Source organism: Cyprinodon tularosa, unplaced genomic scaffold, assembly GCF_016077235.1.
Source record: "Cyprinodon tularosa strain WSP-4 unplaced genomic scaffold, ASM1607723v1 ctg119, whole genome shotgun sequence".
Taxonomy (NCBI): domain Eukaryota; kingdom Metazoa; phylum Chordata; class Actinopteri; order Cyprinodontiformes; family Cyprinodontidae; genus Cyprinodon; species Cyprinodon tularosa.
Window position 1 is genome coordinate 716,902 of NW_024037992.1, and position 19,671 is coordinate 736,572.

Below are 19,671 nucleotides of genomic sequence, written 5' to 3' on the forward strand. Positions count from 1 at the left end.
AATTTTCTCTTTATGGCATATAACACAAAATCTCGATCTGAAAGAGTATGAATTCTGTACTAATTATCTCTAATGTTGGTATATTGATGTGCATAATTAACCAACGTGTTTTTGTTGTCAAGTACTTGAAAGAAAAAACGGTAGGGGTGGCCACAGGAGTGGCCAATGACTGGCCCCCCATCTAGCTCCGCCCCTTGATGAGCACCATGAGGGCAGAGATGTGGAGCACTCAGCTTTACTGACAGAGATGCGAGCTGTTTGGGAGGAACAGGAACAGATTGGTGGGAAATGATGGAATTAGGTGTGCAAGGGCACATAAAAAGTGATGCTATTTTATTAATGGTAGAGCAGAAGGTGATTAAAACTAGAGAGCTAGTTTAGTCCCTAAAGCAGACATGGTTACAGCTTGATAATAATATGTTTGTTAGCTGTCAGAATACTGAGGTTAAAATCAGAATTCTGACATTTTTCTCATATTATACTGATATAAAATTTAAAAATCAGTTACATTTTTAATATTTTTCCAGTGGCCCTATCATCTTCCGTATTACATTCTAAGTTTTGTATTTGTAGAATAAAATAATAATAATTATTCACAAGCACAAATTTTTTTTTACACCTGTGCAAATTTTAAGTTTTAACGTTGTTGTAAATGCTCAGCTAGAAGAGTCTATTTAAAACAGCCAGATTAGATTAAATAAATTGATGTTCGTTTAAATTAAATAAATAGCGTTTATGCAATGCTGCATAGACATTAACTTTATCAGGCTATTGCATTAAAGTCTCCAACAAATAAATTAATTTATTTAATCAATTTAAGTAATTTTTAAAGATATCATAATAAATAAAGTAATTAATTGAATATTGACATAATCATCAACTAATTTAGTAATCGATTAATCGTTAACTGGAGTATAGAGACTGTAAAACATGCCTTTATTGTTCTTTTCTAAGATAAAAATAATTTTGTTTGTCTGTATATCTATCCAAAACACTTTAAGTTGAAACGTTTAATTTTCACCTGGTTTACTTTCACAAAAAGTTGTCTTTCAGGAGCCTTTTGTTATCTAGTTATTAATTGAATAATCAACTGAGTTATCAATTTGTAAAATAGTCATTAGTTGCAGCCCTAAAATTAAGAAAAAAGGGTCAAACGTGAAAGCCAGCCATATAAAAAGAATGATTATGATAATTGAGCAATAATACTAGTAGCAGTATACAATTATTGCTACTAATAACTAATAATGATGAAAGGTGGAAAAATGAAAATATACAGTATGCATTACAATATCCTGAAAGATCGACACATGAAGGGACAGTACAGGCACTTATGATAATAAAGTGAAACACAATGGCTGAAAATAGCAGCTGCAAAAAGATGATTAATGGCAATTTGTAAGTGAAGCAGTTTTTTTATGTATCCAAATTTAATTTAAGGAATGATGATATTGGATTAATCTGGTAATTGAGAGATTTATACAAAAAGTATTCACACTTCTAGATAGATCATTTCTGGCTCCCCTTGTTGTTGAAAAACCTTGTATTTACCGTCTTCCTTTAAGATCACTATTCATAAGGCCTTATCATTTTTCTGTTTTTGTTATCTGCTACTGCAGTCCTGAAACGTCAGAAAATGTCAGAAAATGTTGCAACGTTTATTTTATCTTTATATTATACTTTATACTGTGTATAGTTAGTTCTTCAATTATAATTACTTTTTTTGTTTTAGACTTGCAATAACATTTCTCTCCAAAGCAGATTGAAACTTTTCATTTGCATGACTGTTTCTAAAATATATGGTTTGATTGCTAAAATTCAAGAAGGATCTTTCCATTGATTATTGAGAAGAGTTTAGATGATTTTTCTGATGATTAAAAATGCAAATAGAAATATATAAAACTTTTTTTCTGTAAAGTTATACTCCCTTTTGTTTATTGTATAGGATACAACCATTTAATACCAAATATAGAGGCTAAATTATCTAACCTAAAATTGTAACAAATTTTTTTTTCATATTTTTTTCATATATCACAAATTTTGAAATTCTTAATTTTTTTTTTTTTTTTTTTTTTTTTTTACTTTTTTGGAATCAATTCTTCAGAGCATTTTCAAATGGCTGATATATATCCCAAATATAGCATTCCAATGCAAATTATATAAATGTAAAATATTTTTGTCTGTTTTTTTTAAGATCCAATTTTTGACACATTTTTTATATCATGTTTTTGTTTTTTGACAAATCAGATACAAAGTTTGAAATATTGTTATTGGCATTTTTTTCTACCTCCTTCTTACCACTAAAAAGAAAACATTTCGATTTTTTTCCCCTTTATGTTTTATTTCTTACCTTTTTTATACAATGTTATCATGCCTTCAAAAATCGCCTTTAATGCCTAAATAACTGGGCAGTGTATTTTGTGTTAAAGACTGAAGGGCGTGGCTTTGAGAGTAGATGGGCGCGGTTTGTCCATGGGGCTTTTATGGCAAGCCATTTTGACATTTATCAGAAGCGCTGTCCTCCCTTACATTCTTTCTGATCAAAACTACATTCCTACTACTCATAACTATAAATATAGAATCCTAAATTACATGTTTTCCAGCGAAAAGTAAATGTTATACATAGATTTCATCAATAATCATTTCCGTACATGTGGTAATTTGTAATTTAGGAAAAATGTTAATTATGGATATCCACAACTTCATTGTTCCTAGTAGAACTGCAGCTCTAGATATCTTTAATTACACTTTTAGTAGTAATAATATATTTTAGATATCAGAAATAATACCGTAGATCAGGGGTGATTCTAGGACCAGAGGTTTAGTGGTGCTGAGTACCCAGGGAGCTGTCTGGATGGACAACATACATTTCACTGTTTTCTACATACATTTTGAAGACATCTTATCTGAGACTTTAGTGTTTTTCTTTCTGTGTTTTTGTCTTGTTGGACTTTTCCTGATCTTATATCTTGCTCCTCTCCTTCCCATTGTAAACCTCTCCCTCTTTGTGCTAGCAATCCCAAAAGGGATTTTATTTAACAAGGTAAATATAAACAGTTGTGCTTGAAAATTTAGACACACTCCACACCATAAAGAAAAGATCACATTGAGCCTGGTTCTGCTGGAGGTTTCTTCCTGTTCAAAGGGAGTTTTTCCTCTCCACTGTCGCTACAAGCATGCTTAGTGTGAGGGATTGCTGATGAGTCGATGCAATCAGCTGGTTTTGCTTGGATAGAAAACTTTGAATCAATTTGACTGGATGATCTGGTGGACTTGAAAGTATCTTGAGATGATATGTGTTGTGAATTGGCGCTATAGAAATAAACTGAATTGAAAAGGATAAATTCACAACAGTAATTCTAATGACAAGAAACTGAAAAAATATATACATTTTAATTTTTATTTGACGTTATTCCTTCAAGAGTTTAGTTTAGGAGCTCCATCCTGCTGGTTTAGCTGTTTTTTATAATGTATTATTATTTCTGTTGAACCACAATTAAAAATTAATTAATTGCTATTTCACTGGCAGCTGATTCTTTTCCCATCTTTAATAGGAGAGTATGTATATTCTTTGATTAATACATTTTATTATATTTTTTTTTTTTTTATCCAAGTACTGTATAATTTTTAGACTGTTCTATATTTAGTTTGTTTTTGTTTACTTTTTTTCAATATAAAAAGGATATAGCCTACAATATAAAAAAACAACCCACATTTTAGGGGTGCTATGATTTAATTTAATTTAAGGGTGCATCAGCACCCCCAAAAATGGTCTAAAAACGCCTATGCTTTAGTTATCTGTAATGTTTTCTTCATTATTGATATATATCTGAAATAAAAATGATAAGCAGTAATAATTGGATTACAAAGATCTGAAATTCATTTTTAGATATGCAGAATATTCAGATAATTTTAGATAAAAATATATGATCTTAGATATCTGGATATTCTTATCTTCAGCTACCCCAGTACACATGTCAGATTAAATAATACTACCGGTACTTATACTTCAACGATAGTATGAAGGTGTTTTTATTTTATAAATTTTTTTATTGTCGTCTCCCTTTTATCTCCTCTTTCTTTCATCTTTTTTCCTTTTTTCTGTTTTTCCTTTCCTGTTCTACTTACATTGCAGTGTCCATATAGTCTGTAAAACTCCCTGCATGAATTATAATAAAGCAATTTATATGAATAAATCAAACAGAACACTATGGTGATAGCCGTACTGCTCCACTTGTGAAAGTAAAATCTGTTGGGCTCTTTTTTTTTTTTTTTTTTTTTTGGCATCAAGACACTTATTCTTATTGCCAGGACAGGAAACTGTATAAAAATTATATCTGAAAGTAAACACCCAATACACACGAATTGGAAACAGGACTTAATTTGTACTAGTAATAATTACATTTACAGGGGCGGAGCTAGATGGGGGAGCAGGGGTGGCCACCCTTAGCCAATCATTGGCCACCCCTATTTTTTCCCCCTCTAATACAGATGGTGGCAGCAGTAATACTCTCAAGTGGAATATTAGAACATTTTAATTTTTCATATAGTAACAAATCCTTGAAAACAAAAACACTGTGGTTAATTATACACATCTATATGCAAACCTTAAAGATGATAAGTACAGAATTCATGCTCTTTTCAGAAGAAGATTTTGTGTTTTATGGGATAAAGAGAAAATTATGTGTCTCTGCAGGTCATCTAAGAGTCTTCCGTAAAAATTATTGATAACTATTTTAATAAAACCAATTAAATAATCAATTTATGTAGATATTAGTACTTATAAATATCAATTGTATGCAGAATGATTATTGATAAAAGTAGGTAAGTAATGACAATGGAAAAGATGTTTGCCCCAGAACTCAAACCTTATAGAACTGTATCCACTATACCTTTTATCTACAAAGCCCAGATGTTTAAATATTCATGCGTCTATTTGTCAGCAAAGGTTGTAGGAAAGCATAGTTTATCTTTGTTTAGAAAATATTGATGTTGTGTCCATTCATTTTCCTGTTGTAGATTAAGCCTGAGATCAACTTTCGGCCCCCCCTCAGTGTACATTGGTTAGTGCCTGGCCACCCTTAAAAAAATGTTCTGGCTACGCCTCTGTACATTCAATCATTTTATTCTAAGATATATGTTAGAGGGGATGTTATTTCAAATATCTGAAATGTTCACATTTTAACACATCCAGTCAAGCTAATAAATGCCATTACGGCCTGCCATACTTTAGTCGTTGTGTCGCGAGAGCATCACGTGAAACGTCCAGCTCACGTGATAGTTGACAACCAGCATAACAGGAACAAAATGGCTGCTACAGGGGATGAAGCGGCAGTGATGGACAGCATCTCCAGGGAACCAGCAGCCGTGTCAGCGGGGTTAAGTAGAACTGCTGGCGGCGTAGCTCAGGCTGAACGCTCGGAAGATCCACCGGAAGCTCCGTCTGTAGCTCCAAAGAAACCCGGAACTAACGGTGCGTTTCCTTGGTTTCCATCTATGCAATAAGTGTTTTGCTTTCCTCTGATGTGTGAAACCAGCCTTTCTATGGGCTGCTGATTTCTCCCAGTGTTAACTGAAGGCAGGAATAATCTGCTCCTTTTATTGTGTGCAGCTGATGGAGGAGTGGAGACTGCAGAGGAGGCTGTGGAGCCAGCAGAGCCAGACATCAATGAGCTTTGCTCTGATATGTTTGAGAAGATGGCCATTTTCCTGCAGGGGGAGCTCACAGGTGTTTGCTCAATGTTTACCAAATTCATTGTGGATGCTGTCTGCATGGATTTGTGCGTGTTTAGTCCAAAATGGGGCTGCATGGTGGAGCAAGCAGGGGCGGATTTAGGAAATTTGGGGCCCTAGGCAAAGACAGGCAGGGGGCCCTCTGAATTATATCGATATATATATATATATATATATATATATATATATGCCCATTGACTCGTTAAATGTTGTACATGCGCAGTAGCTCCTCAGGAAGTGTATTTGCTCACCACCTCCCACCGCAGCACTGATGTTTTGCAGGTGATTGAGGGGTCGAGTCGCGGGAGTTGGAGAGAGAAAGGGAGAGAAATGGCGCAAGAACCGTCCTTTTCCAGGACCTGGTTTAGCTTCTAGGCTAGCAGCATATAGCGAGGCAAACACTTTATCCTGCTTTCCCTGCCTCCTTTTTCAAACATCAGGATCTAAGCCAGCATGGATAAAGACAGCTAGGACTGATTTACAGCACTTTATAGAAAAGGCAAAGAAAATTGAACAATCTGAGATTCACATGAAAAATAATAGAATCTAGTCTACTTTTTCTAGCTGTTTGTTAATTTGCATAGTTGCTCTTAAATAAAAACATTCTCAGAAAATAAATACTTTTTTATGTATTAAAAAACTATAAAGCTGACTAATGGCTTGTCCGTTATTAAACTGGCACATAATTTATTTAGGTTTGTGACACAATATTGGAGCATGCAGAACACAGATTTACCTTCACAGCCTCAGAAGATTTATGTACAAAAAGTAAACCTGGAAATGAAATTATGTTTTTATTCTTTAAAGTGTTTTGTAATGTTTGTTGTTGTTAGCATTCATATAAATACTGGTGTGATAACTTAGTGCACATTTGATTGGTTTTTGGTATACATCTAGCCACCACTGAGTTAAATGCAAGTTTAATGCTTCATGACAAATACTAGTGATGTTAATGAGGCATGTTAAAGGAATAGTACACCCAGAACAACACTCTGGAGTACTTTTTTGATATCTCAAATGCATCTGGAGATCTGGGAGGCTTCTTGCTGTCTGCTGACATTCAAATAATGGAGGTCTATGGCGCCCGAGGCAGAAAGGTCCATAAAAGTCCACAAAAAACGTGTCAATATTCCTCCATACTGCTCGTCCAATGTATTCCAAGTGTCCTGAGTGGGTAGCATCCAGAATTTACTCGAAACTAAGTCATTTAGAATGTTTTTAGAGCATAAACAGTAGTGTATAGGATTTCCTGAAAGCGCGCACGTGCGCGCTCACGACGCTACGGAAGCCGGCAGACCAAACCAGCGCATTCAGCTCGGCAAAGAACTCATGCTCTTCCTCAACACTGAAGTCCTCAGACATTTTTCTTTCGTTGTTTCTTTCTTTGCACAGGTAAACAGCACATTTCTTCTTCTACGCTTGCATTATTGGCAGAGCAGACGCTGAATGCGCACTTTCATCTGGTTTGATCTGCCGGCTTCCGTAGCGTCGTGAGCGCGCATGTGCGCGCTTTCAGGAAATCCTATACACTACTGTTTATGCTCTAAAAACATTCTAAATGACTTCGTTTCGAGTAAATTCTGGACGCTACCCACTCAGGACACTTGGAATACATTGGACGAGCAGTATGGAGGAATATTGACACGTTTTTTGTGGACTTTTATGGACCTTTCTGCCTCGGGCGCCATAGACCTCCATTATTTGAATGTCAGCAGACAGCAAGAAGCCTCCCAGATCTCCAGATGCATTTGAGATATCAAAAAAGTACTCCAGAGTGTTGTTCAGCATGGGGGTGAGTAGAAAATGAAGGCTAATCATGTTTTGGGTGTACTATTCCTTTAAGGCCAAACTGCATTGATTCTGTCTCACAGAATACTGACACTTGCTGGACATTTAAAGGCACTACAGGCCTTATATGAAATAATAGAATATAACCTACAAAAACTGAACTTCTATCATGGTACTAGGTCATAAAATGAATTCAGTTTATTCTGTCCAATAGCTTATTTGACAGAATAAACTGAATTGATTTTATGACCTAGTACCATGATAGAAGTTCAGTTATTGTAGATTATATTGTATTATTTCATATCTGTGTTTAAATTGATAGTATCTTTGAAATTTTTAGATGCAGCCTATAAATAATGTGAACATTTATCAATACATCAAAATTTAGGGGAAAATGTTAACGAGGATGCTTATGGAGTAGGATTTTTAATCATAATTCTAAAAGTAGATTTATTAGTAAATAAACTAAGTCAATTTGAAATTAACTTTAATTCTGATAAGTTTAGTGATAACTGAAAGGAAAAGTATGATGAGAAAATAAAAATAAGAACCCAACGGCTGAAACGTTCCTATTCCTTTTAGGCTCCAAAATTCTTGATAATTTTAATAATAAACCGCAAAATATTTTTTAGCAGCTGCATCATTTTGACAGAAACGTTTTTAAACACAGTTTAGTGAGTCAGTCAGTTAGAAACAACTCCTGGATTGGTCACATGACCATCTGGAAACGTTACGTGCACCGATGCAGTGGGCTCTATGTAAATTATATTAATGTAAAATATTTTTGTCTTTCTTTTAAGATTCAATATTTGCCATCATTTCTTATATCATGTTTCTTATTTTGACAAATCAGATAGAAAGTTCGACATATTATTATTGAATTTCTTTTTCTACCACCTTATTATTGCTAAATGAACACATTTAGATTTTTTTATGATTTAACGAATGAAGGGCGTGGCCTTGAGAGTAGATGGGCGCGGTCTGTCCATAGGCCTTTATGGCAAGCCATTTTGACATTTATCCGAAGCGCTGTCCTCACTGTTGTTCCATTTGTAGAATACTAAAATAACATTCTTCCAGGTCAAAACTACATTCCTACTACTCATAACTATAAATATAGAATCCTAAATTACATGTTTTCCAGCAAAAACTACATTTCATACATAGATTGCATCAATAATCATTTCCGTAAAAGTGGTAATTTCTAATTTAAAGAGAATGTTAATTAAGGATATCCACAACTTTATTGTTCCTAGAAGAACTGCAGCTGTAGATATCTTTAATTACACTTTTACTAGTAAAAGTATATTTTAGATATCAGAAATAATAGATTGGGGCGCTTCTAGGATCAGAAGTTTAGGGGCTATCCACAACTTTATTAAAATCATGCACCTATTTAAGGGCAGAGGAGAAAAAACTTTATTCTTTCAGAGCCTGAGGATGTTTATCTGCTGGGATCAAAAAAGATTCTCAACCAGTAAAAATCCAGCTGCTTAAACAGATTTGCTGCTTTACTATTGGGAAACTTGACATTTTCTCATGTAAATTTTTGCAAATGTTCCTTTTCTTCTCAGCAACCTGTGAGGATTACCTGCTATTGGAGAACATGAACAAACTCACAAGTCTGAAATACATGGAAATGAAGGACATTACTATCAATATAAGTCGGAACCTGCAGGATCTAAACGACAAGTGTAAGACCTTCTGCTTAAAATAAAGCTGCAAAAAGAATAGATCTTTGTGATCGTTTGGTTTAATATGTTCTGCATTAAAAGAGTTTTTGGTTTGTTGATTCAGATGCGAGCCTACAGCCGTACCTGGACCAGATAAATAAGATTGAGGAGCAAGTTTCAGCTCTTGAACAAGCTGCGTACAAACTGGACGCCTACTCCAAGAAACTGGGTAAGATGTTCAGTACTCAGAAGTAGAGAGGTGTGTCATAGATCCGGAAAAGTCTTTATTTTTTCTACTGAGAAATCGTGGATTTTACACCAAACACTGGGAGCAGAGCTTGTTTTAGTGATCTATTAGTAATTAGAGGATAGTTTTTAATAATGACGAACATCAGATATGACGTTGTTCTGTTAGAGCAGCATCCCTACAGTCAATACGCATGAGCAGGACGTCAGATTTGCGTTTATCCCTTTAGTTTTGTATGAAAAAAAAAACTAAACTACCTCAATGGGCGTCTATCCCTTTAGTCATGTACAAAAAAAGCTATTAAAGGTCAGATTGCCATACGCTTCAAAAAACACCATAAAGTAAGTAATTTAGATTGCAGAGAAATCATATTTGAATGTCAAATCATTCTGGCTTAAACATGGATATAAATTTACTTTTTATCAGATCATATTGTCCCTAAAGTTTGTAAAGTTCTATAAAAAAAAAATCCTATCTTAAAATCGGTGTGTTTTTCGTTATCTTCTGCAGGCCAGTTAGTTCTACGTCAGCCTGAACACCTAAATTCAGCCAATCATATATCAACGGTCATCTGTCAATCAAATGTTTTCGCTCATAGCATCTTGACTCATATGTCGCAGCTAATATACGCAACGGTTGAAACCAGAATCCTTTCCTTTCCCATTGAGTTGCGTCCCAGTGTTCACGGGGATGGACGTCTGTGTCTTCGGCAGGCGTAGAACTAACAGAACTGGCAGCGTTGCGAGGCAAGGGCTCAAACATGTACGGCTGGAAGCCTTCTACACCAAACCAAGCTTCTGCCGCCCTGGCGTCCTCTTCCACAACATCTTCGTCCCCGCTTTCCTCCTCTAAATAAAAAATGGATGACGAAGGAGACTCATCCACGACCTCCGACACTAAACTCTCCTCCTCTTGCATGTTTCCGCTGTCCATAGCGTTCCTTGACAGCGTCGTTTCTAAGTCACCAATTTAGTGCTACTTGGTCCCAATGGAATTTCCCATTGGGAACCTGCTAGCACTAAGTTGCTAACTGGTTAGCATGATGCTTCGAACAAACTGGCCACAACCAAACATGCTTGTGAACCTTCCGCCACAACAATCCCGCCCCCTTGATAATCAACCAATCACATTCACTTTATTCACTCGTGTAAAGTCGTGCGCCACTCGGGAGAATTCAGAAATGCAACGGTTGGAACGGACGCTTCCCTACGACTTTAGTTTTTTGACCGGTGATGCTCATCTGACAGAACAAAGGCTCCTACGCCACCAGATGGACCCTGACAACATTTATCTTTACTTATCTAACTACTTTTACATTTCTATGTACACATAGGATACAATAGCAGAGGTGTCAAGTAAAAAAGTACAAATACTTTGTTACCTTACTCAAGTACATATTTTGGCTATCTATACTTTACTGGAGTAATAATTTTTTTAGACAACCTTTTACTTCTACTTCTTAAATTTCTTTTTGCAATTATCTCTACTTTCTACTCCTTACAATCTAAAAATAGACTCGTTAGTTTAGTTTCCTTTAAGCTTATTTTCATTTATGGCCTGTTGGGGTTTTAAAAAAATAAAAACCATCAAAATAATTAGTTTCATCCAGATAATTTCTTTGTGGTTGGACTCGGTGCTGCCCCAACAAAATAAATCCTTTTTCAAGATGATGCAAAGTTAAATTTGACACATTTACCATTAGTTATAAAACTAAGAAAATAAAGTCTAAGGAAGTTATCATCCAGAACTGTAGAAAAATGTTTCATTAAACATTAAACGAAAGGACGAGATCGCGAATACAAAATGAGTTTGCCTCACAGGGTGGCTGGGCGCACCCTTCCAGATCAGGTGAGGAGCTCAGTTACCCAGGAGGAGTTCGGAGTAGAGTCGTTGTTCCTCCATGTTGAAAGGAGCCAGCTGAGGAGCCTCTGGCATCTGTTCCGGATGCCTCCTGGTCGCCTCCCCCAGGCCCCCTATGTCCCATAGGGAGGAGGCCTGGTGGAAGGACCAGGACACGCTGGAGGGACTATGAGCTGGCCTGGTGTCGCCTGAAATAAAGAGGAAGAAGATGGATGGATGTTCCTTTAATAGGGTACTGCAGTAAAGTTTTCTGGCCTTAACATTTTTTCCTGCATTACTTTTACATTTAAAGTAATGAAAAAAAAAAAATGGTTCTTTCATACTTTTAATTTTGTAAAAAGATTCCGTTGATATTCCAACTTCTACAAAAGTTTTTAAAAAAAGTAGGATTTATACTCAGGGTTCCCGCGGGTCCTTAAAAAGTCTTAAAAGGCATTGAATTCTTCAAAATAAAACTAAGGCCTTAATTGGTATTAAAATGTCTTAAATCAGTCTTTCATAGGTCTTAATTTTTAAAACATCATAAATAGGATTTTTTTTTATTACGATTTATTTTGTAAGTTAAATAAAACGTTAAAATTGACCCTTTTAAAAAAAAATAAAAATAAATAAATAATAAAAAAAAAAACGGCTCTCCATTATTGGTTCCGTCCCGATAGCGGAACCAATAAAGCGTTGTTGCGGCCGGGACGTTTGGGAGATGCACCATGGAAAATATGAGAAGGGGCGTTTTTCAATTCACGAGAATGCGAGTACGTACTCGCGTTCTCGTCAAGTCCGTTCTTGGCGAGGACGCAGGAAGATCGGACTTGACGAGAACGCGAGCACGCAAGCACGTATGTGTATTGGAACAGAAGCGTACTCGTGACGTCATCACAGGCAATGTTGTTTAGCTTTTCTTTAACAGTCAAAACTATTTATTCCCTACACAAAACATTTTGAAAACAACATTTTTAATTTCTAAAGCTTAAAAAACATTAAAAAAAATTACCGAACCGCAAAAAACCGCCATCAGAACGAGCGGTAGTTCACACATAACTAGACCGAGAGAAGTGCACTACAGACGGGGTAAATTTAGCCCTGGCTGCGGTTACCCTCGGAGGTCTGCTGGTCACTCTGGTCCTCTCAACGTCTGACTTTTTTTTTTTTTTTATTTCGCACTAACTCTGTAAACAGGCCACACAGGGAGGCTTCAATGTATAATGTTATCGCCTCAAACGATTTCAAAACATACTTTTGAAGAACAACAGCAGCAGAAAAGGGAATGTTTAACTTAACACTGTGAGCGCTGTCTGGAATCAAGCTGCGGCCGCGGGGGATTCTGGGGAAGCGGTCAGTCTGAAGAACGCGCAAGTCTGCTCTGATGCATGCTCGATAAAGAGGGCGGGGTGAGAACAACATCCGGGGATTTGATGCGTTCTCGATCTGGCGTTCTCGAGAATTGGAACGGTACTCGGGCTGAGGCTGATGACGTGCCACGAGTACACGAGCACACGAGAACGCTCAAGAACGCATATTGAGAAACGGCCCAAGTGTAAATGTAACCAAAATTGTCTCCAGCCAAGAGTTTCCTCCATGGCTAAAACCAGGGAACATACATGAGGCTCAGTGGATTTAGTGCAAGAAGTCATTCAAGCTCGGAACGATGGGAATTAAGGCAGTGGAGTCGCACATGCGAAACGCGAAACACAAAGCGTCAAAATGGAGTTACAGAGAAACAGCCGGTATTTCTCAGTTTAGTTCCACCCTTGTCTCTGCAACGCCTCCACTTATCACCAAATCAAACATACTAAGAAAACCATACAAAGAAAAATAGCTGCAAAAAAGACTTAGCACTGGTTATGTTGGGGCTTTAAAACTGATTTGTTTTGTTCCCTGCTAAAACAAAGTTTGTGAATTCAGTTAAATAATTGTTCAAATATATCTGTCATTTGTGTGTTTTTAGCTTTCTTCCTGTATGGGAAGCTTTTCAAAATCTGAAACATTAGTGCAGTGGTTTATGTTAAAATAAACCTTTGGGTAAGTTGTCGCAAGCAGGTTTTTCTTGTGTTTCTTGTGAATTTGGTCTTAATTTTTATTTCAAGTGGCATTAAAAAGTCTTGAATTTAACTTGCCTTATGCTGTAGGAACCCTGATACTTCTACTTGAGTAAAAAACTTTAATACTTTTGAAACAATAGATGTAAATTACGGTAGTTTTTATAGGATGGCATTCTAGGAAGGTTTTGTCTATTTTAGAATAGGTATTCGTTTATTCTCAAAGTCTGAACAAACTTTTATTTATCGAAGGGAAATATTCTGCTTGTTTTTCTCTTTACAGAAGCCAGATTTAAGAAACTGGAGAAGCGATGAGGAAGAGAAGAGCAGGAAGATTTTTGGTTTTGGTGCCTCCCTGCCCTGCCCTCCGCTCTCTTCACCAGTTAGACTCTCCAGCTGCACCGGAGGATGAACGGATCCTCAAGCAACACTTGGAAAGACTTTGGAACCTCAATAGTTTGACGGAGGAAGAATCTTTATGCACATGAACTAAAACCAGTGTTTGCTTTAGATGTGGCTGCAGCATCATCCGTCTGTTCAGACGCTACCTTTCCTGAATGAAATCAGTGAAACATCCTCAACAAATAATGAAATCAAATATAAACATGTTTCGTTTATTTGATGTTACCTTTTTTAATAAAGTTGGACGTTCTTACGTTGATCTGCCTTTACTTCACAGTAGCTCTGAAATGTATACTTATTGTTCAGGCAGACAACAAACTGCTTAAAATGGAATAAAATTTTCAATCTTTAACTTATGGAAGATTGATGATGCATGTTGCGTACCCCTAAAACATTGGAACAAATTACTTAAAAAAAAAAACTTTTTCCAACTACTGCCAGCAGGTGGCGGTGTTGCAATATGATTTGCTCTTTAAGCTGTTATCAAGTTGTTTTCTTTTGCTGTGGGTGGGGGGGGGGGACTAAACCACTGTTTAACAACAAGGGCTCCGGTTACAGATTTCTCACAGAAATGAGCAGAGGGACCAACTGGGAGAAATGGGAGGCAGAAAGTTGAACATCCAAAGTAAAGGATGGATTTTCCAGCAGTCTGAATGTCAGCTGTCCCACAGCAGAATGCAGATATCTGTTCCCACCGGATCTCTCCTCTGAATCTATGCCACTCGCTCCACGCACGCAGGAATGTGTATTTGTGTGCAGAGCTTAATCTAAACCAGGTCTCTGTCATTAGTTGAGCTGAGAGCCTGGCACAGAGGGAGCTCATTATTCATACTGTAACATTATTTACTGCTGCTCTCTGATCCTTCCATCTCTCCTTCTCCCTGCTTTCTTCTTTCTTTCCGAGCCCCTCGGGTGTATCCTTCAATCCTTTCCTAAAGGCTGTCTGCTCTTGGGAAATGGGCTTTGGGTTGTTTTCTGGAGGCGAATTGTTCGTGCCATGAAGTATTCAAGCAAATTAGAGCAGGTAACATATTGGCCAAGCTTGGGTGGTTGTTGCATGGGCTGTGCTAAATAATTGGTTTAGAAATCAACAAGGTGAAAGGAATTCATGTAGTTTTATAGTTCACTTAAAGATTCCAGCTATACTGGAAAAAACCTGACTTTAGTGGTTTATGGAGCTTTGCAAAATTATCCCACCCCCTTTCCTTACCTTACACCCAAAAACATTTATTTGATATGATTTGAGGTGGTAGACCAAGAAGTTTTTAAACAGGTGAAGTTTGGATTTCTTTTTAGTTTCCATAGGGTGACACTTTATTAAACCCCTTTATGTAGAGATTAATGCCCGTGGTCAATAATCTCTACAACCATACCATACCAACTTTATTTATGAAGCACTTTATGCACCGGACAGGACCAAAGTGCTGTACACAATCATAAAATACAATAAAATTATAAAATAGAAAAAAAAGAGTGTAAAATACATTGGTATACAAAAAGAATAAAACAAAGTAAAACATCTCAAATTGTGCCAAAAACAAGGAAAAAAGATGAGTCTTAAGAAGGGACTTAAAAACAGCCAGAGAAGAGGCCTGTCTTCTGCTCAGAGGCAGATCGTTCCACAGCTTAGGAGCTGCCACAGAAAAAGCACGGTCTCCTCTGAGCTGCATTTTGTCTTTGGGACCCTCAGAAGCAACTGATCAGCTGACCTGAGGGAACGGGAGGGGTGTAAGAATGCAACAGCTAAGACAGATAAGGAGGGGCGAGGCCATTAAGAGTTTTAAAAACAAATAAAATAATTTTAAAATCAATCCTAAAATGTACTGGCAGCCAGTGTAAGGAAGCTAAAACAGGGGAGATGTGGTCGAAACAACGCCTCCCTCAGAAAGTCACCCCCCCTCTGTAATTCAGTCTAAGATTATTGACAATTATTGACATTTATTCAGTCATTTGCTCTCTTTTGCACATTGTAATTATATATACATACATATATATATATATATATATATATATATATATATATATATATATATATATATATATATATATATAGTTACATATGTATACATTAATATTTAAAGTGTGGAAAGTTGTATTTCTTTTTATAGTATTTTATTTCTTTAGATTGGAGGTCTTCAACAAGGGGTCCGCGGAGGTACTGCGTGGGGGTGGTGATAGTTTTGGTTGATTAGACTTTTTTTTTTTATATTCCCTCCTGCACTTTTTTTTCCACTAATTGAAATGTCTTTAAATCCACATTAACATGAATCCAACAGACTGTAGTAAACAGATAAATGGAGGCACAAGATGTCTTTCAGTCATCAATGCTCACATTCAGAGACACACAGGAGCTCTTTCAAGCTGGACACCGTTTCATTCACAACACCTGTCCCATCAACCAGGAATCAGAAATACTTTAATAGGGGGGGGTCACGTGACCGAGATCCGGGATGGCAGCACAGTGAAGAACTCCGAGGACAGTGGTCGAAACTTTCTTTTAAAACCCTTTTAAAAGCTGCAAGTTAGGCTAGAAAAATACGACACTGATATGTCTAAAGCGTCGTCTGTGAAACAGTGCGAAATATTTTCAAAAAGACGCAAGACAGCCATCAAAACAACACCGAGTGCAACGTGCGGCGAAGAAGCTAATATGGCTAGCATAGCTGAAGTGCTGGAAGAGCTAAAACTACTCCGGTCGGATTTTGGAGTTAAACTAGATAGTATAGATGAAAGACTGACTGGAATGGCGAACGCTATGACTACACTAGAGGCTAAAGTGTCTGAGGTTAAACAAGACCTCTTAAACCAGGCGGCTCATGTGGAGGAGGCCGAGGCTCGTATTGCCGAAGTAGAAAGTTCGGTTGAAAAAGCAGAAACAACGTTGACTTCGGCTATGAAACGAATCCTGCTCCTTGAGGCTAAAACAGATGACCTGGAAAACCGAGGAAGGAGAAAGAACCTGCGTGTCTTTGGAATTCGAGAAGGAGCAGAGGGAAGACAACCACTTTTTGACTTTATTAGCAACATGCTACCGAAGTGGCTGGAGCTAGCGCCTGATAAGTCATTCACATTGGAGCGGGTACACCGTACACCGGCCTGGGGAAATCTAACCAGGGCAGAGCAGTTCTGATTCGCTTCTTAAAATTCCCGGAGAAGGAATTTGTGTACCGAGAGGCAAGGAAAAGAGATATTATACAAGATGGGGCCAAAATCACGTTTGCACAGGATCTATCTGCGGAGACGGTGCGGATCAGACGCGGGTTTCACCCGGTGGTGAAGCTCTTTGTTGACATCGGTGCATTCCGCGGATTTCAACACAATCCCTGTAAACTTCGGATCCTCCACGGTGGAAAGATACATCTCTTCTCAACACCTCAAGAAGCTGAACAATTTTACAAGTCTCTTCCAAAATGAGCATAGCGGATGTTTCTGAGCAGTGAGTCATGAAAGACTAGCTGGTTGAGAAACAGGTACACGGATAAGACATGATATGTGGCTATTCCTGCTCTAACTGATCAACAACAGGAACATAAGCAGGATAAGTTCTAAGTTAGTGGACAGTTCATATAAACATAGCTGATTACTGATATGTGCTCACGTATTCTAATTCTAAGTGTAAGTTGAACTGTTTTTTTTTTTTTTTTTCTTTTTGGATCAATACTAAAAGTTAAGCCTTAACTAAGGTACTAACGTTCTATCAAGGGTTAATAGTGTTAATTTATTTTTATAGTAGCACTGTCTAATGTGTGGAGTTTTGGTGAGGTCACGTTGACTAGTTGCTCCTCAGTAGTGTGGATCAACGTCCTCCATATACTTGGTTTAAGGGGAGGGGGAGGCATTTCGAACATGGAAATGCAAAAGTTCTGTTGGGGGTTGTTCATGACAAGTTCTGTGTTTTATATGGTTGAATGTGTGATTGTATGTACAAACCTGCGTTTTCAGTACTATCTTTACTTATTTATTTTTTCTTTATTCAACAGTAAATTTAATAATCTGATATGGAGAAGACAACCAAAGGAAATGTTTTGAATATCAAAATCACAAGCTGGAATGTCAGAGGAACAAGGAAGCTAACTAAATTGAAAAAAGTATTAGACCGACTAAAATATTTGAAATCTAAAATAATTTTTCTACAAGAATCCCATTTAACTGAACTAGAAATACATCGGATAACCAAAAGATGGCAGGGCCTGGTATACCACTCTTCCTTTACCAGTCACGCCAGAGGAGTTATTACTCTTATACACAAGTCAATACCATTTCAAACTATAAAGACAATAAAAGACCCGTATGGGAGATATATTATTGTACAGGGACACATTTCAACATTAAAATTAAATTTGATAAATATATATGGACCTAACAATGATAACCCATCCTTTTATGAAAATTTATTTTTAACCTTGTCAACCCTGGAGGGACTTTATATCATCGGAGGGGATTTTAATTGCACTCTAAACCCAAGTCTGGACAAATCTACTCAAATTGATACCAGTCATACACAAACCAGGAAAATACTCCTTAATTATATAAAAGACTTAAGAATAAATGAAGTATGGAGAACAAGGAACCCAAGTAACAGGGAATTTTCATGTTATTCAAGCTCACACCAATCTCATTCGCGTATTGATTATTTTCTCATCTCCGTGGAGTTACTGCCTCACGTGGAAAACTGCTGGTACAATAGTATTGTAATTAGTGATCATGCTGCAGTGTCTCTGGAAATTAAAGTAAATAAGATTGATCAAGGGGTGAAACCATGGAGGATGCAAACACTTCTGCTAAAAGACTCAAAATTTGTTACATTTATAGAAACATGCATCGACAAATATTTTGAAATGAATAACAATGAAACGACAGCCAGTATTAGATGGGAAGCTTTTAAAGCTTATATTAGAGGAGAAATTATCAGCTATAACAGTAATAAAAATAAACAATATAATCAAGAGTTAAAATCATTAGAGAGACAAATCAAATCCAGCGAAGCAGAGCTTTATCAGAGCAATGATCATACAAAATTACATAAACTGACTGTTTTAAGAACCACATATGATAAATTAGCGACAGAAAAAGTGGCAAAAAACTTAATGTGGACTAAACAAGCATTTTATGATCAAGCAGAAAAGGCCGGTAAATTATTGGCTTGGAGGATAAAACAGATGCAAGCGGAAAGAACAATTAACAGCATAAAACTAAAATCGGACACTCTAACCACAGACCCTTCAGAAATAAATGAAAATTTGAGAGATTTCTATAAAACTTTGTATAAATCTGAATACTCTGGAAACGAAGAAGCACAAGCTGCATTTCTTAATCAATTAAAATTCAAAACCCTTTCAGAAGAGGAGAAAGCAACTCTTGATAGTCCTTTAACAATAAGAGATCTATCTGAAGCAATAGACAGCATGAATAGCGGTAAAACACCAGGTCCTGATGGACTTCCAATAGAATTTTATAAAGCATTTAAAAATAAATTAATCTCTCCGCTTCTCAACATGTATGAGGAATCATACAAAGCTGGAATACTCCCTGAATCACTGAGGTTAGCTACAATAACTCTTTTGCTAAAACCAAACAAACCCCCGACTGAATGTTCCTCTTATAGAGGAATCAGTCTTATGGGATGTGATACAAAGATTTTGTGTAAAGCACTCTCTAAGAGATTAGATAAGTATTTACCCAATTTAATAATAGACGACCAACAAGGATTTATTAAAACAAGACAAGGCTACCATAATATAAGACGGGTTCTTAATATATTGCATAAAAAACATAATTGTCAGGACACAGCGATGCTATCATTAGACGCACGTCAAGCTTTCGACAGAATAGAGTGGAACTACCTATTTAAAGTGCTTCCTAAATATGGATTTGGTGGAGCCTTTCTAAAATGGATAAGACTACTATACACTGATCCCACAGCACAAGTTTTAAC

The 19,671-nt window shown here is 36.7% G+C and overlaps 1 protein-coding gene across 2 annotated transcripts; it reads left to right on the top strand.

Annotated features, from left to right (window-relative positions):
• Positions 1-5,267: 5,267 nt before the first annotated feature.
• On the top strand, positions 5,268-13,995 carry bloc1s2 (biogenesis of lysosomal organelles complex-1, subunit 2). Of its 2 annotated transcripts, XM_038268701.1 has the most exons (6): positions 5,268-5,470; positions 5,609-5,725; positions 9,093-9,212; positions 9,316-9,420; positions 13,618-13,691; positions 13,832-13,995. In XM_038268701.1, the coding sequence occupies exons 1-5, from the start codon at positions 5,305-5,307 to the stop codon at positions 13,647-13,649; spliced, it is 540 nt and encodes a 179-aa protein (XP_038124629.1). In that variant the 5' UTR covers positions 5,268-5,304; the 3' UTR covers positions 13,650-13,691; positions 13,832-13,995. The 2 variants fall into 2 exon arrangements, with proteins under 2 accessions (XP_038124629.1, XP_038124621.1); XM_038268693.1 differs by having other exon boundaries at positions 5,269-5,470; positions 13,618-13,995.
• Positions 13,996-19,671: the final 5,676 nt, after the last annotated feature.

Bases quoted from the DNA above. Each gene is read 5' to 3' on its own strand.
- bloc1s2 (XM_038268701.1), top strand. From the start codon at position 5,305: ATGGCTGCTACAGGGGATGAAGCGGCAGTGATGGACAGCATCTCCAGG. The intron at 5,471-5,608 runs GTGCGTTTCCTT...TATTGTGTGCAG, and splicing joins AAAGAAACCCGGAACTAACG to CTGATGGAGGAGTGGAGACT. The intron at 5,726-9,092 runs GTGTTTGCTCAA...TTTTCTTCTCAG, and splicing joins CCTGCAGGGGGAGCTCACAG to CAACCTGTGAGGATTACCTG.